The sequence below is a fragment of the Panicum virgatum genome, chromosome 7K (genome assembly GCF_016808335.1).
Source record: "Panicum virgatum strain AP13 chromosome 7K, P.virgatum_v5, whole genome shotgun sequence".
NCBI lineage: Eukaryota > Viridiplantae > Streptophyta > Magnoliopsida > Poales > Poaceae > Panicum > Panicum virgatum.
In genome coordinates this window covers 3,746,635-3,768,894 of record NC_053142.1, presented here as the reverse complement: position 1 = coordinate 3,768,894, position 22,260 = coordinate 3,746,635, and the positions used below count along the sequence as shown (strand labels likewise).

The window sequence follows — 22,260 nt, the reverse complement described above, 5'->3', positions numbered from 1 at the left end:
TTTGGAAAGCTTACTCTTCTTCCACCCGTCAGCCATCGTCGCCTCCTTCCCAGATCCTTGGCGCTTGGATCTCTTCGGCACCATCCGGAAGGTCACGAGCCTCTTCTCACGCATATGCCCGAGGGCTGAGAATTCAAAGGAAAATGGAAGACGAGGCCTAATGCAGAAGACTAAGGAAATCCGGGAAAGTAAAAAACGTAGATCGATTCGGCACAATTAAATAGCCAGGCCGAAAATAACAGAAAGTTCAAATGTCACAAAGTACGCCTCAGTTCGGGAATCTTAACCCTAAATCAAAGGATTTCAAGTCAAGGCTCGGGGGCTGTGAGATACGTGTCATAAATGACAACTTTTTTCAAATAACAAAACTGAAGACAGAAATGACCCTCAGCCTGATCCTTCGGTTCAACCTAAGGCTCGGGGGCTACTCCATATGGAGCGCGAGTACATCGCACACCATATCAGAAGAAGAGATTTGGGGTAGGGCATCTCATAGCCTCGTGTCAGCCGAAGAAGTACTCGGAAGACTACCCAAAGCACTCGACGGACTCCAGGCCTGAGCAATGGGTTCTAGAAACGCTCAAAAGCACTCGATGTATGTCTTCAGAAGTATTCGACGCCTGCAGGACTCGACTACTGTCAGACCTGGGGCGACAGGACTGCTCATCACGACGAAATATTCTAGAGTAGGGAGTAGTACATGGCTATACCCTACCTCTTTTGTATCTACCTGAATTGGAGTAGAACCAGTCGATGGTCTCGGGAACTAGCCGAACCTCTCGGGCTAGAATCCTAACAGAACTCGACTAGGACTTCCGTGTAACCCTGTTCCCCCAGACTATATAAGGGCGAACAGGGACACCTCCAAAACATGGAACAATACCTGAGGGAATATAAACCACCACACATGACGTATGGTATTACGCTCCGGCAGCCTGAACCTGTCTAAATCCTTGTGTTCCTTGCACCATCGCGTTCTGATCTCGGCGAGTCCCTACTCATAACCACTCTCCTCGGAATACCCCTCGGAGAACCCGATGGTAAAACACCGATAGCTGGCGCCCACCGTGGGGCCTCTCGCTAATGATCATCGGAAGAACTCGATGGCTTCTCTCGATGACACTTCGGTGCTCAAAAAAAGGCTCCTCCCTTCGCATCGGCTCCTGGATCTTTATCGCCGACGGATCAAGTGGCTTCAAAAGCTTTTCAATCGGTCAAGATCTCCCAGAAGTTTCAGAAGCTGCAAAACGCCATGAATTTGACGAATTCACTGATCAACTCGAAGAAATCGGATCTTCGAACCTTAACAACGAAGCCCGGATTCAACCCGAATTCGACACAATCAAAGCCAAAACACTCTCCGAATTGGAAGAGGACTTGGAAAAACTGCTGGAAGATTCCAAGCAAGAAACTTCCACGAACGGAAAGACCATACTTCCCAATTGCACCCGCGTCGCTGAACCAAGTCTTCGGGAGAAAAAGCCAACGATTAACTTCAAGAAAATTATTCGCAAAAAGAAGCAGTCGAAAAACACTTTTTCAAACATCGATGATATTGATGAAAAGATCGAGCACTGCCTCTAGAAAGCTGAAGACACGTTCAACATCAACACTTCTCTCGAAGAATTCTCCAACCAGTGGACTTTCAACTCTGCAGAGCTGGAACAAGATCAAGCTTTCGTCAAATATCTCGAAGAATTGGATGAAACAATCTCTGAAGACGAACTAGCTGAATGGTCACACGACGACGTTGACCTGTTCATGGAAGGATTAACTAATCCCGACAAGCTTGAAGCTCTCTAGGAGCAGTCCAAAGTGAAGAAGCTGTAGGACGACTCACACAGGTCACTGGATCAACATTTATCACAACCCCATCCTGCAGAAAACTCTGTATCAATCGAAGACTACATGAGTCGCTGGTGTAACGTTGTTCAAACTTCAAACTCCCCTACCCCGCAAGAAGATCACCGTATGCCGCAGACGTGTTCTTCAGAAAAACGTGACATTTTGGACAAATACAACAAATTCATAAATGAACTATCAGTTCGAATCGAAGGCGGATGGCCCCTAGCGGACCACATCCCACACGACGAAGACCTTCTGCGACACACTCTCGGACTCCCTCCCCGAGTCAAGAAAGACAGGGAAGCCTACCCGGTTCCGGTTCAAGACATTAAAAGAAACCAACTCACACCACTACCCGATTCGGACAAGAAGACCGAACCCGACATACAATCGACTTTCACAATCACTATAAAAGGAGAACCACAGTCCTCAATTCAAGAAGAAAGGCAGCAACTCTCAGAAGACGAAGAACTACCATTCCAGCAAGGTCTCCCACTCATGGAAGACAACATCAATTTGAAAATCCGCGGCCATAATCACGAAATTTTCATGGCTTTTCTCTCAGATCCCACAAACCAAAAAAGCGATTCTACAGCACTGGAAGACTTGGACTATGATGAATTCCTCTCTGAACTAGAGATAACTGAAGCAGCAGCAGCTAGCCATGAAAATCCTCCACCAGGAATCACAGTCACCGTCCATCTAGACAACAACCCGAAGATGATTCTCAAGACAGAGCACCAACAACTTGGCGACTCGTTCGACTATTCAAACAGTGACTTACACAACGTTATCAACATTGGCCGCAACGTAAAAACAATTATCATCAACAAAAGGGAAGATCATGAGGAAGTCGAAGCCTACAGTCCAACATTTAATTACCAGATACATGATATCTACGGGTACAACCCGCGAAAATGACATCGCGACAAGGCAGCTCCTCCTTCTCAACCAAAGCAGTCGACAATTGATTCAACTCAACAAAAAATCAATTCAAAATGCTTCCTACATCCCAAAGGAAAGCACTCGAGTTTGCAATGCAGCACTCTTCGCAAAGCACTCGGAGCACCTCCAACTTCTGCCAACAAAGACAACAAAAAAGAGAGCCAACACGAGCAAAACCCTTTCCAATAAGGTGTTAAGCATGCCAGTTACTCAACCGAGTTATCTATTGGGCTTACCCCCGGTCTTACACCCAATAAAGACTAGGATGGGTTTGCCCGAGCTCTGACTCGAGTCATCTATTGGGCTTACCCTCGGTCTTACACCCAATAAAGGCTAGGATGGGTTCGCCCGAGCTCTGACTCAACCCCAAAATTACTAGCACTGGCAATAAAGTCATCTATTGGGCTTACCCCTGGTCTTACACCCAATAAAGGCTAGGATGGGTTCGCCCGAGCTCTGACTCAACCCCAAAATTACTCGCACTGGCAATCAAGTCATCTATTGGGCTTACCCCCGGTCTTACACCCAATAAAGGCTAGGATGGGTTTGCCCGAGCTCTGACTCAGTTCACCACTCGTGTTGGCAGAAGACAAATATTCAAAGCCGATCATTGGCCTTACACCCAATAAAGGCCAAGATGGATTCACTTGAGTAAGACTCCAATATAAAGAAATTGAGTGCTTCAAAATTGGATGAAAGAGAAGACATGAGCTCCCCTTTCTTAAGGGATTATTTCTTCAGGAGTCGTCACTCCATCAGTTACTTTGAATACCAACCTTTCTTTATTTACTCAAGGTAAAAGGCACGGCGAATCGAGTAACTGGGGCTAAGGGACATGTGCCTTGCGGCCCTAGAGACAAATTCTCTACCATCTTCAGGAGTTAAACCTAGAGACATGAGCTCCCCCTCCCCAGGGGTGGTTACTCCATCGGCTACCTCGAATACCAACCTTTCTTTGTTTACTTAGAGTCAAAGGCACAACGAATCGAGTAGTCAGGGCTAAGGGACACGAGCCTAACGGCCCTAGAGACAAGTTCTCTACACTCTCTCGTCCATGAGACGACGGCTATTTCGACTACATCGGTACTTGAACTTCAGAGGGACATGCTCCTCATATCCCAAGAGGATTTTCTCGTCCACGAGGCGATAAATTTTCAACTACTTCGGTACTCGAACTTCGGAGGGACATGCTCCCCATATCCCAAGAAGATTTTCTCATCCACGTGGCGACAAATTATCGACTACTTACTATACTCGACCTTCGGAGGGACATGCTCCACATATCTCAAGAAGATTTTCTTGTCCATAAGATGACGAATTATTCGACTACTTCGATACTCAATCTCTAGATGGGACACGCTCCCTATCTCCCAAGAGGACCTTCTCGTCCATGAGATGATGACTATTTCGACTATTCGATACTCGACCTTCGGAGGGACATGCTCCACATATCTCAAGAAGATTTTCTCGTCCATAAGATGATGAATTATTCGACTACTTCGGTACTCGATCTCCGGATGGGACACGCTAACTATTTCCCAAAGAAGAATTTTTCTCGTCCATAAGATGATGAATTATTCGATTACTTCGATACTCGATCTATGGATGGGACACGCTCCCTATCTCCCAAAAAGATTTAATCATCCATGAGGCGACAAATTATCGACTACTACAGCACTCGACCTTCGAACGGGGCAAACTCCCAAAAGGACTCTCTCTCATAAGAGACAACAAACAGTCGACTACTACAGCACTTGACTCAACCCGAGACAAGATCTCTACTTCACAAGAAGAATTACTCATCCACGAGATGGCAACCAGTCGATTACTACGTACTCGACCCAAAAGGACCCCAATCAAGGGAGTCATCACACAAGAAAATGAAGACCTATCGATTACTATAGTACTCGACAAAGAGGGTTCATCCGTCCACGAGACGGCAAAAACCTCGACTACTACGGTACTCGACCAACTATGACACAGGAAAATCGACTACCACAGTACTCGAAGAAACAGATCAAGACAGCCAATGATAAGGGCAAACTAGCCGATCGGCCGTCAACTCAAAAGAAAGTACTATACATCATAATGACAAAAGTACTGCAATGGACACCCGTCCACACAAAAGCCAAAGGAATATTACAAACAACTGTTCAAGCCTCTAGCGCAGGCTCCAAGCCACTAATAACCATATCAGCAATGGGTTTCATCTCCACGACATACTCAGAGAATCTCTCCTCTGAGCAGCCAACGACCACCCCATCACCAATAAGGGCCAAGTTCGCGGAAAGAAGAAAGGATTTGACTAATCCTAAGGCATGGGCTAAGTACTCCCTAGAAGTGTCGGAGAAAAAGCTACTAAGTCATTGAGGGGCTTCACGAAGACGCTCCAGCAGACTTTTCTCGGCAGCTCCCTCGTCCTCCACCATGTCGACGACTACTTTGGCCGCCACCTCAAGATCAGCCAACTGCTAGGATAACTCCATGATCTGCTTCATATCACCGATCATCTGTTTATCAGCGTCAGCCTTGATCTTGGTCAGCTTCTCCACAGCATCTGCGTGACGATACATAATATTTTTAAGATCAGTCACCAGTTCATCCCTTTTCAACAATAAGCTTTTAAGCTCTGCCAAAGCAAGCAAAACATGAGCACAGAAGAAAACCACTCGAAGGACAAGCATCAAAGAAGGAAAAGAATACCTTTCTTCTCCTTGGCAGCAGCCTTGGCCTTCTCCTGCAGCTTGGACGCCTTGTCTTTTAGAGTAGAATTATCCTGCTCCAAAGCCTCCACCCGGGCCTCCAAGAGCTTGATCTTTTCCGACTGCTCCCGAGAAGACCTCTCAAGAGCAGCGATCCTCTCAAGCTGCAGCGCTTGGTCACCCGTCAACTGGAGATCCTCGCCAGTCCGCCGAAGGAACTCGGCTTGCTCAACCACTTGCTTGGCCAGATCCTGCCAACAAAACGAAGTCAAAACAGAGTACTCGACAAACTCAACTACTCAAGTACAAAAAGACACAACAAGAGAGGAATGGCAGCCCAAAATCCCCTGGGCAATAGCAATCAACCCCTCGGCCAACTTCTCCCGCCGCGGCACCTCCTGCAAGGATGGATCAACATTGGCAACAACCAAAGAACTCTTCGGTTGATCCTCCATCTATTTATCTAAAAAATTCAAAGACATTAGCAAGTGCTCGACGGAAAAACCAGTCGTCCACAGCAAACCACTCACCAGTGCCAGCGACTGGAGAATTCTTGTCCGCCTCCTCGGTGACCAAGTTTTCCGCCGTTCTAGCAGCGGAATCAGCCACCCGATCATCCTCCTTCGGCGAACCAAGAGGCAACTGGGCAATGTTCTTAAGGGAACAAAAAATTCCCTTCTCCGACTCATCAATCCCAAGGGCTTCTGGATTGCTACGAAAAGAAGTACTCAACACTTCAATCACAAAATCAAAGAAGGCAAAGCAGTTGATCAACAATTACACTAACTGAGAGGAGTGTTTAAGCACGAATTTCTTTGGCTTCGTAAATTTTGGGACCATACTCAGCCCCGAAGCACTCTGCCCCTTGGCAGAGCCACTCCCACCGGACTCAGCCGGCGCAAAAGGTGTCACGACAACGGGGCTCACAATGGAGCTCACCGCCTGCCTCTTGGAGGGAGAAGGAGGCCTAAGAAGAGGAAAAGCCATCAAGATCAAACGCAACACCTCAAAAAAGTAACAACCCGTACTCACATGTCACTACTCCCAGCAGAAACGGCGCTCCGCTTCCAAGTCCTCGTAGACTCAACTGCCGGCTCGTCCGCTGTCCGGCCCTGGACATCAGACGCCGTTCGACTGGCCGACGGACCTACAAAAGAAGATACAACTGTAATCAATCGAGGATCCAACGGTCAATTCGAACCAAAATACAAGACAAAAGAAGTCAGATGCACACTTGAGTCAGTATGCACCAAAGGCACATCTTCCGGCAGCGGAGGCCTACTCTGATAGTTTTCGGGATTAATCTGCACGAAAGACACCAGATCAACTCGACTACACGACAAAAGTACTCAACTGAAACTACATGGTTCTACTCAATGCAATACCTCCCGAGGACGTCTACCAGCACTGAAAGTCCCAGCAATATTGGCCGTCCCAGCCACGTTCTTCAGCAATTGCATCACCCGATCCTTCAGATCATCCTCAGTAATATTGGATCGGCTATAACGGGAAGGATCCGTTCCTCCCGTATACTGAAAGCCCAAATGTACTCGTCGCTGTAGCGGCTGGATCCTCCGCATTGACCAATGCGCAATCACAGAAGCACCGCAGACCCGGTGATCCGCCTTCACCTTCTCGATTTCTCCAAGGAGAAAATTGACATGATCTACATTGCCACTCCTGGAATTCCAACTTGGTCTCTTCACAGGGAGACCAGGAGTACGCAAGGGAAGAGAAGAAGAAAGATTCCTAATGTAAAACCACATCTCCTTCCTGTCGATGACCTTGTCACTCAACTCATAGGAGATGTATTGGGGTTTCTTCCCCTGACGAAACTGCAACCCAGCACCCCCAACAACATCTATCTTCGATTCGCTAGGTTGGGGTTTCAAATGAAAGAAATACTGGAAAAGATCAAAGTGGGGCTCAATCCCCAGAAAGCCTTCACACAGATGAACAAAGATCGAGATGTGAAGAATAGAGTTAGGGGTCTGATGATGCACCTGAACCCCCCAATCATGAAGAAGGCCTCGGGAGAAATCAGAAATGGGAAAACCGTGGCCCCAAAGAACATGAGGAAGGAAAACGACAGATTCGTTTCCCCCCTCATGAGGAAAAGACTCCCCATCCGAACGTCTCCAATGGATCACGCTCCGAGGCTGAAGAAGGTGACTCTCTACCAGGTTCAAAAGATGGGAGTTGGTACACTTACTCGACTTCCACTCTTGGACCTCCGCCCCGTCCTCGGCAGCGCCGCTCGCCTTTCCTTTCGCAGCGTATTTCTTCGGCGCCATGGGAACAGAGAAAAACAGATTATCTCTTGCTTCACGCTCGGGGGCTAGTGGTGGCTAGTTTCCTGTGGCACTTGGAGGCGAAGAGCAGATGAGTTTTTTGGTGGCGGCGGAAGAGGTTAAGGAAGCGTGCTAAACCTAGATCTACTCGAACAGTTAAATAAGCACACCCCATGGCAGTACGGTAAATAACAAGAAGTTCAAAGGTCACGCACCAGTTCTAGAATTATTTCAGCAAGAAAATTCCTGACCTGCCCACAGAAGAAGCGGAACCTACGCAAATAACGGAAATTTCCTTCCAAGGATTACATTCCAAAACAAGAAAATACAAAGATCTCAACAGTTTCACCACTCAATCTCAACTACAAAGGGGACAACCCAAGGGCTGATACAAAGATACAAAGTCCATTACTCCCAAAAGGGAGTAACCCAGATACATTCAGGGAGGAAAAGGCTTGTTGTAAGAAGATCTGCGTAATCAGGAACATCGCAAATCATCTTCTTGTATCTGCTCTTCTCCCTGATAAGTTTTGCAACAAAAACAATGCCATCTCTCCAGAGGCCATCGGGGGGGGGGAGACAACCACAGTTCCCACCCAAAAAAAAGCTTCTGACATGGCTTCCACCAGCTCTCTATCAAGACAACCAGGATGGCTGCGATGTGAGAAGCAAAAGTGGCGGCCTGAGAGATAACAAGTGTTTGTGCTTCTCGCAAACACTCTTCTAGCACCTACAAGGATGAATCGAGTACCCTCATCAGGAGGTCGAGTACTCTCCAATGAAGAACTCCACTTGGAACCCATGGCTACAACTGCAAGAATGAATACCCAAGTGCAACAAACCCCGCTTAAATAGAAGAAGTAGCAGAGCCGTAGCTCAGCCCGTGACAACCAAGGGCAGGGAGGCTCACAGCCGAAACAGAAAAGATTCTATAAGCAGTACTTGCCACGTGAACCCACGGGCAAACAGTACACCGCACTGCCACTTTTTCAGAAGATTCGCTGCATCCGGGATGATATCAGAAAGATCGCAGAGGACATGATACGATCTCCTAGACCCTTAACCCCAAATCACATATTTGAATTCAAGGCTCGGGGTCTGCGGGACACGTATCATAAAAAGGCAATTTTTTTAAAAATATTGCAAGCACTAGAAGAACCCAGAAGACTGAACCGATCCCCAGCCCGATTCAACGAATCAAACTAAGGCTCCGGGGCTACTCCATATGGAGCGCGAGTACATCACGCACCATATATTAGGACAGATTCGGGGCTTGAGCACCTCATAGCCTCGATGCAGTCGAAGAAGCACTCAGAAGACTACTCGAAGCACCCAATGGACTCCGAGGATGGACGACTTGCTCCAGGAGCACTCGAAGCGCTCGGTTACGCAAACAAAAATCCAGGAACTCTCGAAGAACCCGACGGACGTCTTCAGAAGCACTCGATGCCTGCATGACTCGTCTACGAAGAGCTCGGGGGCTTGTCAGACCTGTGGCGACAGGACTGCTCATCACGATGAAATATTCTAGAGTAGGGAGTAGTACACGGTTATAGCCTACCTCTTTTGTATCTACCCGAATAGGAGTAGAACCAGTCGACTGTCTCGGGAACTAGCCGAACCCCTCGGGCTAGAATCCTAACAGAACTCGACTAGCACTTCCGTGTAACCCTGTTCCCACAGACTATATAAGGGCGAACAGGGACCCCTCCAAAACATGGAAAAATACTTGAGGGAATACAAACCACCATACAGGTTGTAGGGTATTACGCTCCGGCGGCCTGAACCTGTCTAAATCCTTGTGTTCCTTGCACCATCGCGTTCTGATCTCGGCGAGTCCCTACTCATAACCACTCTCCTCGGGATACCCCTAGGAGAACCCGACGGTAAAACACCGACAACTACGAAGAGCTCGGGGGCTTGTCAGACCCGGGGTCACGGGACTACTCATAGGCACAGAATGTTCCGAAAAGAGGGATAGCACATAGACTATCCCTCGTCGCCTTGTATCTACTCGTACAGCAGTAGAACTAGCTGAAGTACAAGGAAACTACCCGACCTACTCGGAGTAGAAATCTAAACGTACTCGGCTAGAACTTTCCATGTAACCCGGTCCCCCCAAGATTTATAAGGGCGGACAGGGACCCCTCCAAAGCATCGAACAACACCTAAGGGAATACAAACCACCACACAGGACGCAGGGTATTACGCTCCGGCGGCCTGAACTTGTCTGAATCCTTGTGTTCCTTGCACCATCGCGTTCTGATCTCGGCGAGTCCCTACTCATAACCACTCTCCTCGGGATACCCCTCGGAGAACCCGACGGTAAAACACCAACACCGGGGCCTGGCCCATTTGGAAAATTATAGAAGTAAGCGGATTTCGATTCTTTTTCTTTTTTAATAATTCACCATAATTTGATGCCGCGTAATGACAATAGGGAATAATCGATGGAGAAAAAAAAGACGTGTGTGTGAGAGAGAGAGAGTGGGGGCTGACAGAAATCCATGTCACTACTAAAAAAACATTAATCATGACCTTTAAAAATGGCCTCAGAGGCAGGCACGTTTATTAACAGTCTCGATTAATGCCTATGATTAACTGAGGCAGTCATTTTTTCTTAATCGTAGTGGTTACAAAAAATTGTCTCCCAAAATCGATTAACAGAGGTGGACACCTTAAAATGTCCGTCTTGGTTAATATACATTAACCGAGATGGTTGTTCTAATGTAAACGCCTCAATTAATACATTAAACGAGGTGGACGCGCTATAAGGCGCGCTTCGGATAATATATGCCCATCTCGGAGCCCAGACAGCCCATCCCGACCCGATATGCCGCTTGGAGTATATAAACTGGAGTTAGGGTTCCATCCTCATAGCTCTCCACCTTCTCCTAGCCACCCCTCCCTCTCTCCACATTTCCATCCTCGAGCAGCCCCTCCTTCTCCACAGCAACAGCGGCGGATGCGCCGCGCCGCCTGCGCGGCAGGCGGCAGACGTGGTGGACATGGTGGGCGGCGAGCGCGGCGGACGGGGCAGGCGGCGGGCGCTAGAGAAACCGTGCCACAGTCGTGAGGAGGTCGTCGTAGAACGCCGCCGCCTTCGTGGCCGCGTGCACGGCGTGTGCACGAACGCGACGTGGCGGTCCAGCGCCTCACACTTGGCCTTCTCCACCTCCATGGCGCTCCTCCCGTACGGTCCTCCTCTCCTTCCATTGCAGCAACAGCAGACACATAGCGGATGGACAGCGCAGCGGTGCGGCGGCGGACGCAGCAGCTCAGATGGGCTTGGTGGGCTTGTGATGGGCTCAGCAGGCTCTTCTTCTTTTTATTTGATTAACCGAGGCGGGCAGCAAAATGTCTCGGAAAATTGGTCATTTACCATGACCTGGATCTGAGGCGGTTGCCAAAAACGTCTCGGTTAATAAATTTTGCCCACCTCGGTTAATAGATATTATAGCAGCGTGTCTACATCGTTGAAAGTAGAATCAAACTATGCCATCTCCTTTGCCTCAAGGGTCCATGCCACAACTAGAGTAGCTCTTATGGAGTATCACCCAATGATAATAATCCTTTCAACACTACTAACTAATAAAGAACTAAACATTAGTATGAACATTAATTTGCAATGTGGCGTGTGTGCGTGTGTGTATTTTCAAGCTCTCCGACCATCCAACTCTAGTGCTGAATCCAAGAAGTGGGTTTCTTTTAAACAAACAATACAAAAGGTGGATTGGATCCTTTAGAGCATCTCCAAAAAATTCTCTATATCTTTTCTTATTGCTAGGAATAGATATTTCGATAGAAAAATATCCCCCAACAGTTTCTCTAAGTGGTTATCCAAATGTAGCTATCCTCCATTCCTCATTTCTTGCTAGTCAAAGATAGATAATGGAAATAACTTTCTAGAGTGTACTCAATATATAAAAAAACTTTTGAAGAGTGAAAACATATCGAGAGTGATTTTTATGTAAAAGACTCTCCAAATATTAATTTAGATGATGAAATTTAGAAAGACTCTTAGAGATTGAGAACTAGCTAACTATGTCAACTGAGTTTTATGAGGACGAAACTCCTCTCTCGTCCCATAAAACTCTCTCATTCTCTCTCACATTATGTCAGCAAAATTGATAATGTGCTATACAATTTAATACTATGAAGCTCTCCATAAAACTTTCATTGAAAGTAGCCTACACATAAGAGTAGCACAAAAGAAACGCCATGTTTTCTCCACACTAGAGGGACTAGTTTTTACATTTATATGAGACACAATCATGTTGCCAGCAACCTTGCCACTAATTAAGAATGTCACTATCCTTTGGATGCAAGCAGCATGAAACATGTATACCTACCCTGTTCTTGCATTGCAGGTATATATGTATTCCAGAATCGACTGTTAATAATTACTCACTGCTTCGTATAAAGTAAAAAAAGAAAGAAAGAAAGAAAGAAAAGGGTAAAAGAAGCTACTCCTCGATTAACTGACCAACCCCAACCCAGAAGGCAAGCAGATCGAGCGCCAGGCGGCACTCAGGGCAGGTAGTGCGTGAGGGCGTAGGCGACGGTGGATCCGTAGAAGAGCAGCCCGCCGACGACGAGCCCCGAGAGCGCGAAGGTGGCGCCGACGGCGAGCGGGATGCCGCAGGAGACGAGGCCGAACTTGAGCTGGATGGCGTCCACCATGGAGAGCAGCAGGAAGAAGGTGCCCAAGATGGAGCACCCTGCCGCCAGCAGCATCATCGGCCGCGCGATCCTGAGCACGGCGAGGCGGCGCTCCCGCGGCCCCGCGGCGCGCCACGCCGGCATCTCCTCGCAGTCGTCGGACGGCGGGGGCTTCTGCTCGCCGTCGCCGTAGAACTCGTCGGCGGCCAGGAGAGTGACGGCGAGCTTCATCCCCTGCGCGACGAGGCTGGAGAGGAGGTAGAAGCCGAAGGAGAGGATCTCGAAGAGGAAGAAGTTGCGCGCGATGTCGTCGCCGGCGACGCACGCGGGCGGGATGGTGGCGGAGGGCGTGATGGTGCCCGTGATGCCGATGAAGACGGCCACCGTTAAGAAGGTGTTGGCCGACACGATTCCCTCCAGCGCCTTCACGGGCACGTCCGGGTTGCGCCGCCGCAGCGTCGGCATTGCTGCTGGCAGCTGCTCTGCTCCCGGCGGCCGGCTTGTTGCCCACTAGCTCTCTGGCCCAATTTCCGGGCCGCCCTGTATGAGCGTGCCTACTAGTATGCCGCTACTGTGAGTGAGTGAGTGAGTGAGTGATGGGGCTGACAAGTTTCTTGTCAATGATGATGGAGAAAGGTTGTTAAAGAACAATCATGTTCTGGGGTGGGTTAACTACTCTGTTTTGTTTAAGTATTTCCGTACTAGACTTAAACTTTTGAGGATCATGTGGGCATGTGTTTGTACAGGGGTTTTACGGTTATACCTGAATTAGTAGAGTTTTTAATTTTTTTTGGATATATCTAGATGCATATCAAATGTTATGTATCTATAAAAACTAAAATGATCTATAATTTGGAACATATGAAGTACTAAAATGTCAAGCTCGTCCAACACAAATCAGGCATGTTGTGGCCATGAACCACAATAATCTCTATATAAGTCAGAGAATTGAAGGCTGCTCCACTAGTAGCAATGCAACTTCCCTAGACTAGTTGATGGACACCCATACGTTTGCATTTCTTAAAATTGCCGTAGTCAATGACTGAACAAACCTAAAAGACGAAAACTACAAGGTTTCCCAAGACAGTGTCGACAAGTCGGATCAACCAAACCCGATCTTCAACCGCACAGTCCTATTAATCCATACCATTAACAATAATAATGCCTCGCATAATGTGTGCACTGGTGGAACAATACTTGATTCGTACTTAAAGCTGCTGCCCGGAACGTGCGAGTAGTAGCTAGCTTTCGGGTGCGGCAAGCCTGAAAGGCGCGGCGCGGATGATCCAGGATCAGGTTATTCATCAGGACCAGTTCCGGGAAACGGTGCACGGATGGATGTGGTCCCATCCAGATTCTGATAGCTGCGTGCCACTGCCAACAACCGGTGGTTGGCGACTAGTGATTTCTGTCCATGGCGTATGGGTTGTCCATTAGCAATCCACCGGATAGGGGAACTATCATTGGAGGGATCATTCGATCCATTCCATGTGACAGCAAACAGCAGCCGCTGCAGAATTACTTGTGAACAGGATAAACTATGAATCAAGATTGGTCCCTCCAAAACACCTACAACGCAGATGCTTGAAGAGATCTTTATTTACTGGGGGGAAGAACATTCTTTTTACAACAAAGGATTGATGTGTGGTACACTAAAAAAATGGGTATTTGCCCTTAATTGTGGCACAATAATAGGCAACATCTGAGGCAATAATCTCCCTTGTTTGTATACTCAATCAATTATCAACAAACAAATACTAACATATTATTATATGCTTATATTATCTCCCGAGTCTCCATGTCATAACAGAATAGGCCAAAATATATTATTCCTGCCCCGTATAGTATAAAGAGGATTTTTTTGGTGGGTACATTGAACATACTTAGGAAACAATTTCCAATCTTGGGAACCTTCAGATTTTTTGTTCCGAAGTCAATAAATTCAGCATTGAGTTAGCTCATATAGGCTCTTTCAGGTACCTTTAGCCTCAGACAAGAATGGGCTGCACTTCCCTCAGAACATTATATGCACAGGATTCATCAAGATGTTAATATATATATGTCGTTATGTACAGTACACCTGGTTTTCAAAAATGAACGGAAAACAGAAGCCAAACATTATATGTAATCCTGCAAATACGTAGTTCACAAATATGATATGGCTCACGAAGACCTTAAAGAGAATTGGTCCAACATCTCAAGGGATGCATCCGGTAGAACGTTGCAAACTCTGCAGTATGTCCTATACATGCTGATTTACTGATATGGTGGTATATTGGTACGGATGGTTAAATCGTTCTTACCATGAATCTTAGTTGATATGAATTTTGAAAATAATGCCGCAAGTGCCTTGAAAAATGGTGGAATTCTTGCCACAATGTGCAGTTCAGTGAGGAACGACACCAGGTTTCATTTTTATTATTGGTAATATTTTTTTCCTTTTGCTTGAAATACTAGTCAGGAACTCAGGATTATATTTTGAGGTTAATGAAGAGGAACCAAATACAATTAGTCAGGATCATATTTAGCTGTCTAAGACAAGCCATAGCTCACAAGAGACATAGTCAAGAAAATTAGGCCAACAGCAATGGATACAGAAGATATAGGACCAGTAGACACTAGTACTAAGCAATGCACTGATTATTTAATGAACTACAATGCTATTGCTTATTTTCTTGGAGTGCAGCATAAAAGTATGGTTGAAAACAAATCTTTGACCAGTTACTCACTGGATGATGATGATAGCAGTGAATCTGCAAAGATTGAGTGCTCAGTCGACAGCATACAGTTACTCACCACATCATGGCAAACTTGATCACAGAATCAGACTAATTGGTTTTGTTCCCTTTTCTTTTCTTTATTTTTGCACTAAGGCAATACTTGCCTGGAAACATTGGCGGAATAATAGCCCGTAATTCAGCAGGTGAAGGCAAGACAACCCAATCCTTGAACTGAAAGATATACAGCAACAGTAACAGCAATAACTTATGTATGTGCTGTTTTTCAGACATGCTTTCCCAGTTATCATAAACAATTTCCAATCATGTTGCTAAGGTGGCTAACGCAGAGCTAAAACAAGTGATCAAATCTATTTTCCCAGTTCTGATAGCTCAACTAACCGAAGTTTGATGTAGTGTGCGCCGCAGCTGGTAGTGTGTAAGGAATAACTCTATGCAGTAGATTCATTACTAACCAAGGAAAATGTGGAGGCATGTGCATTATGTAGAAGAGAGAATAATTACTTCAAAGAAATTGTATTTCATACAGGCTAGGCAAGTTAAGCATAGGACAGTGATAAATCAAAGCAAAATTCAGACAACCTATTCCAGGATGTCTTCATCTATCTCAATCGGAATGATCTCCCCATCATCGAACTGATCCTTCCTAGGGGGTGCTGGAGGGGCAAAAAGGCGTTGTGGGCCAGTTCCCTTCTTCTTGTTGCGGGGCCTTGCCTGAAATAATTAGACAGCTAAATAAATAAGGATTGCAGCACAAAAATGGGAGACGTTATGCTGGACTCGAGCACTCACGTTGCCATATGAATGGTTGAACCTTTTGCCCCTTTTCGTCTTCTTGTCCCCTCTGCCACAGTAGACTGAGCAAGGGCAAATAAAGTTCAAATCTTCAGTTCATAGGGCCATCAATATTGACATAATCAGAAGCCAAAAAGATTGTGCCCCAGTTGGCCCTTGGTAGTCAGAGATAGAGAAGTCTGCCATTGCGATTTCAGAACTTGAATTGAATTTCCGATTTATTACCAGAATACCGGTATTTTCTTAGAAGTACATGCATCTTTGTATTAAATCGGAAAGCAATTTTTTACAACAGGTCCGAGGCAAGTGGCATCACCACATCAGAGAATACCAAAACTTTGAAAAATGGAGATAAAAGAAAAATAAGATAAACCAAACTGACTTGTTTACTACCCATTCCTTAAACACCATCAAGAAATTTGTATCTGCCAGCACTCCATTACTTTTTATATGGCACAGACGCATTTCAAGATTAAAACGATATAAACTTCGAGCAACTATCAGTCTACTAACATGTAAATTTTCTTATGCAATTAGATTTGTATTTGAATGCTATTTCCTATTATTATGATTTTGTTGCTATGGATAATAGGATATGGGAGAAGTTGACACCCCAAGCATCAAAGATCGCATTGGGTCAAACTACATTTATATATTCAAATGGAAATGGAAGGATTAAATGTTTAATAAATTACTAGAAGTAGTGTTTAGTTCACAGGACCATCTGTACTTGTAATCAGATAGAGAACAAAAATCCGAAGCAGCTTTTCATCATTAGATATTAATTTATAATTTGAGTTGAATTTCTAATTACTAGTATCTTGTTTGAAGTATATCCGTATTCCATGGATATCAAAATCTCGTACTAAAGCAGAAATCAAGTTTTTGCAAAAGCTCCAAGGCCAGTGGCATCAGAGGCCAGCAAAACCTTACACAGAGGAAATAAAAAAAAGCTAACGACTTGTTCACCACCCATTCCTGGCATCATATCAAGTGAACATTGATTAAATAATTTTGCACGTATCAACTAATAGGAAAATGCTTGATAAACTAGTAGTAGTTTCTAGTTCATACACATCACCCACAACCCCTTATATATCGATTGTTGAACAATCTTATTTTTTTTTCTCGAATACGCAATATTGTTGAACAATCTTATCTGTAATTGATCCAGCTGGACGGACCGATCGAAGGTACAAAGCCCCTACCTTCGCTAGGGAGTCCACTCAACTCAATTGACAGATTCCGACTTGAACAATTTAGACAGAGAAGGAAAATATCCATCATTCCATCCTCAATTGAACTTGAGAATTCCACAAATGCCAGCCCACGCATTGCTTTTGAAATGTGCACACAGGAAACTACATCAAACGAACAGGTAGTGAGGGGCTTAATTTACCGTCAAGAACTGGAGTGACGGCAGCCGACGTGACGGCGCCGACGGCGAGGGTAGCGCGGGCCCGAGGGAAGGCAGCTGCAGCAGTGAGCGCGTAGGAGGAGGTGGAGACAGAGGAGGAGACGGCGCCGTGGTGGTGGGATGGAAGGGAGGCGGCGGCGGCGGACATGGCCATGCCCTGGACGGCGAGCAGCGCCATGGCACGAGGAGGAGCGAGCGCACAGGCACAGGGAAGAGGAGTGCTGGAATGGTGGAAGGATCAGGTTGGATAATAATAAGGATAATAAAAAGAGGACAGTGTTTGGGCTGGGCTCGCAGGGGGAGAAACGGGCTGAGCTGAGCTAGGCCGGGCTCCACTCCTAGGATGGGCTGAGACGGGCCACAAGTGATCTTATGGGCCGTCACTGTGATGCTTCTTAGATTTCTAGAAAAAAAAAATGCTTTTTACCTCCCGCAGCTATTGCAAAAGTCTGTTTTTTTCTCCCTTATCTATAGAACAGAACACAATGCTCTCTTGTCTCTCTAAAACCGGACACATGACCTCCATGTCTGTTTTCCTCAATGATTTTTCTATTTTTCTTTTATAATTGTTTCGATTGCATATTAAAAAAATAACAAAAAATCACAAAAAATCATAAATAAAAAATCTAATTTTGTTGGACTCCACATGAGTAGGTCTATGCAGTAAGTTTTTGCTATAGCTTTAAGTGTATACTATCAATAATTAATTCATAGCTACAGTTCCATAGTCCAATTATTGCGAAATTTTTATAGTGGGCTAATGATTACATGCTCGAACTATACTAAAAATTTTATGCTCATTGAATCAATGTATGCCTGAGTTATAGTTACTTGTTTCTATCGGTGGGTTTTCTATTTTTCTTTTAATCGGATGAATAATTGAAAAATCAAAAAATGAAAAATTTAATTTTATTGGACATATGATATGGTATACTTTATGATATGGTATACTTTACCATAAATTTTTTGCTGTCACTTTAAATTTGTACTTTTTAGTAATTAGTTCATAGCTACAGTTTTTATAATCCAACTATGGTGAAATTTTGATGGTGAGCTAATGATTAAATTTCATACTCATTGGATTTATCTAGGTTTATCTATAGATTTATCTAGACAATGATCCATAATTGGACTATAAAAATTTAACCATAATTGGACTATAAAAATGTAGCTATGAATTAATTACCTGCAAGTATATATTAAAGCTACAACAAAAATGTTGTGCTAAAGTATACCATATCATATGTTTATTGTATAGATTTACTCATGTTGTGTCCAACAAAATTAGATTTTTCTTTTTATGATTTTTTTATAATTTACTATAATCTTTCAAAAATTCAACCGAAGTAAACATAAAAGAAAAACAGCGAGGGAGGAGGTTATTTGTTCAATTTTAAAGAGATGATGGAGCAGTTATGCCCGGTTTTGTAGTTGTGCGAGGAAAAATGGACTTCTACGTTATTCGGGGAGGTAAAGTTGACTTTTTCCTAGACTAGCATAGTACCTGTGCATTGGTACGAGTATTTTAAATTTTACGTGCCCATACCTACATGGGGCCACTAGTTTTTTGTAACACTCAAAATTTAAATTTTGTTTGAATTCAAAATAAACTTATTCAAATGGTGTTTGTGTCTAACAAAAAAAGAAAATTTTCTTCACTCCTTTTTCTCCTTTCAGCCCGACCCACCTCATCTTCCCTCTACCTCTCTACTCTCTCCCGTTCGGCCCATAACCCCATCTGGCCCAGCAGCCCACCCCATCTCCCCCTCTCCTCTCTTGCTTACAGGCGGGGCCCGCCTTTCGGCGCCATCCCCTACCTCCGGCCACCTGTCTCTCCCGTGGCGCACTCCCGCCGCCTCGCTCCGAGCCACGTGCCTACCTGCAGCCTAGCCGCCGCCCGCCAAGCCGCAAGCCGCCGCCTCGACCTGATCCGTGCCGTCGGATCAAGATCCGACGGACCAGATCCTCCAGACCCGAGCCGGATCTGAGCCGCCCACCACCCTTTTGCAAAAGAGCCCCTCAGTTTTACAAAAATCAACCCGCCGTCCATATTAGTTCAAAAATAATTCCAAAAAGGTCCTTTTCTTCCGTTTTACACCTGACCTTTCCAATATTAGAAGCCGCCGTCCCTGGACCCTATTTTTGCGTGCTAGCCACTGGTTATAGGGTTTATTTAGGTTTTAGCCCCTGGTTTCTTTGAAGCTAGCCCCTGGAAGTTCAAAACTCTCACAAACAAGTTCCTAGTGCACTGTTTTAGCCATATCTTTCACGTTTTAACTCCGTTTTCAGCGATTCTTACGCTCACGCAATCCTTGCTTCACGCTCTACACCTTTTTCTGGTACTATTTTTACTGTTTGATGTACTGTTTCTTATTTGTATTGTTTGCTTTTCTTGTGTGATCGTGTAGACGACATGTCGTTCGAGGGTGATTAAGAGCAAGCTTTTGAAGAAGATTTTCAGCAGTTAGCCGAGGAAGGAAAGTGGTCTTCTCCCTATGCATATTCTGATTTGTCCCATTAATAGCATGTTAATTCACTTTACTTTACTGTTTATGCACAAATTTGATGGGATCACCTATTAAGGACTTTACCTAGTCTTTTTACCTCAACCTTGGAACACCGGGTTTAATTTCTTGTTTTGTAGAAATGCTTGGTCGCTTTACCTTGGGTTGGTTGTTACAATCTCAGAAAATGTTAAATATGACTTTGTTTATATCATGGGTAATGATACAAGGTCACTTTGTTTAATTGGAATATGGAGAACCACCCGAGAAAACCATACAACCACATTGTCACATGGCTCTGACCTTAGCTGATTAATTAGACTTGTGGTTAGCTGGCAGTCTTACCGAAAGGGAAAGGAGGGGGTCGGTGTAGGGGTCATAACCCGGTCCTCTTGGGGTAGTAGCCTTTGCTAAGGTATTGACCATTAGGGAGGTTTATGGACCACACTGCTACTGGAACTCTAGCGGACTGTCTAGTTTTCTACTTGTCTTTGTAAAGGCTTCGTAGCGTCCCTATGCAATCACACTTCGGAAGTGTGGTATTGTGCCTGATCAGCACATGTGTGGTTGGGTTCAAAATTCTTCGGAACTTTTATGCGAATTGTGGTGAAAGTGTACAACCCCTGCAGAGTGTAAAACTGTTATAACAGTCGTGCTCGCGGTCATGAGCGACTTGGACCCTCACATTATAATTGAACTTGAAGAATAATTAAATTGTAGTTCTATGATTTACAGTTGTTAGATCCTTTATGCTTATGCTTAAGTGGGTTGGTATAAACTTATACCTAGTTAATAGGTGCTTGCTAATAAAATATGATCTACTAAAATTGCTTACCGCTGAAAACCTTTAGCCCATCTTGTTTAACCTTGCATGTTCCCCCACTTGCTGAGTACCCACCATAAGTGTACTCACCCTTGCTTGAACTGTTGCTCAGAAGAAAACTTTGAAGTGGAGAACTTCGACGATTTCAAGGAGTTCTAGGCATTCGTTCACCAGTCAACTGCCTGTGGGAGAAGTCGTGCTGTGGACTTCAGTTAGGATGTCGGTGAAATGTTTAAGACCTTTTGAGTCTATTTCTTTCGGAGTGTAATAATGTCATTTTACTCTATAATTCCTTTACTTTTCGAGCATTGTGTTTTGATACATTCACTCGACGTCGATCATATGTGTGTAAACTTGATCCTGGCGCACATATGAGATGCATTCGATTTTCTTTATAAAATCGGGTGTGACATTTTCCAATGAAAACTCCACGTATAACCCATGTTGTGACAATGCGAGGTATTAGTTGTCTTGTTTTCAATTGGGATTCGGGTTTATTTGTTCGGTTCCTATTAGGGTTCTAATTGATTTATTTAGATTCCGATTGACGGATCGTAGGATCACTGCTTGCAGATTTCTTCCACAACAAAGGTCTGCGAGTCCTCCCATCAGAAAACTAAGACATCGGCGTGTGCATATTTTGAAAAGTCAAAGAATAAAACTTGCATGAAGAATACTCTTATGAACCCCACATGAAGGTCCAAATGTCCTTTTGGTCATCATCAAAAGGCACCGAAAGAAGCTCATTTTGCATGGCCTGCAATTCATCATGGGCTTGTTCCGACAGAGGAAGAGCAAAAAGTGAAGCGAGGTCATGTACTTCCATCACATTTTTGACTGAAATTCTTTGATCTCTAGCAAAAGAAAACAAACAGGGGTACTTCAAAGCTAGAACTCCAGAGCCCCAAAGATCCTCCCAAAATAGAACTCTCCAATTTGGCACTTTGCGATTCCACGATATAGTACACACAACCTTAGTAGATCTTTCCACTAGAAAGATCCAACTTCTCTAGAACCATGCGGCACTTTACCGTTGCCATAATATTTGAATGAAATCAATTGTACCCAGGGACGTCTTCGCATCACGCTCACTCCTTGACTATTGTGGTGTTCGTCCCTCCCGGAGACACTCTCCACCAACACGTGCATCATTTTGTAGCCTAAAGTTGAGTATGCCTAACTCCTTTCTTCTTTGGTTTAGAAACAATGGGCCAAGATGCCAAATGACCACCTCTTTGAGATCTATCATTCCCTCTCCAAACACACTGCTTTCTAATTCTATCCATATTATCAGTCACACCAGCAGGTAGCTTGAGAGAACACATTGCATAAGTGACAATTGGTGTAATTATAGAGTTAACCATCTCTAGCCTTCCTGAGTAAGAGAGCAAAGAGGAACATGCATTCATTCTATCCATGAGAGGGGTCAGATCCTCCATTTTAGGCTTTGTGGTTCCCATAGGGAGCCCCAAATAGGTGAATGGCATAGATCCAATGGCACAGCCAAAGGCAGAGGCAAGAATCTCCATTCTATCAGG

The 22,260-nt window shown here is 45.0% G+C and overlaps 2 protein-coding genes across 2 annotated transcripts; both read right to left on the bottom strand.

The window, feature by feature from the left end:
• Positions 1-11,929: 11,929 nt before the first annotated feature.
• Positions 11,930-13,172, bottom strand: LOC120639597. Its single transcript, XM_039915466.1, has one exon. It carries the CDS (start codon positions 12,908-12,910, stop codon positions 12,314-12,316), a length of 597 nt encoding a protein of 198 aa, XP_039771400.1. The 5' UTR covers positions 12,911-13,172; the 3' UTR covers positions 11,930-12,313.
• A 2,487-nt stretch (positions 13,173-15,659) lies between these two features.
• On the bottom strand, positions 15,660-17,645 carry LOC120639596 (30S ribosomal protein S31, chloroplastic-like). The gene is made up of 3 exons (XM_039915465.1): positions 17,378-17,645; positions 15,976-16,040; positions 15,660-15,897 (listed from the first exon to the last, which is right to left on the bottom strand). The coding sequence occupies exons 1-3, from the start codon at positions 17,571-17,573 to the stop codon at positions 15,766-15,768; spliced, it is 393 nt and encodes a 130-aa protein (XP_039771399.1). The 5' UTR covers positions 17,574-17,645; the 3' UTR covers positions 15,660-15,765.
• Positions 17,646-22,260: the final 4,615 nt, after the last annotated feature.

Bases quoted from the DNA above. Each gene is read 5' to 3' on its own strand.
- LOC120639596 (XM_039915465.1), bottom strand. From the start codon at position 17,573: ATGGCGCTGCTCGCCGTCCAGGGCATGGCCATGTCCGCCGCCGCCGCC. The intron at 16,041-17,377 runs GTAAATTAAGCC...GCCCTTGCTCAG, and splicing joins CGTCACTCCAGTTCTTGACG to TCTACTGTGGCAGAGGGGAC. The intron at 15,898-15,975 runs GTGAGTGCTCGA...TAATTATTTCAG, and splicing joins TCAACCATTCATATGGCAAC to GCAAGGCCCCGCAACAAGAA.
- LOC120639597 (XM_039915466.1), bottom strand. From the start codon at position 12,910: ATGCCGACGCTGCGGCGGCGCAACCCGGACGTGCCCGTGAAGGCGCTG.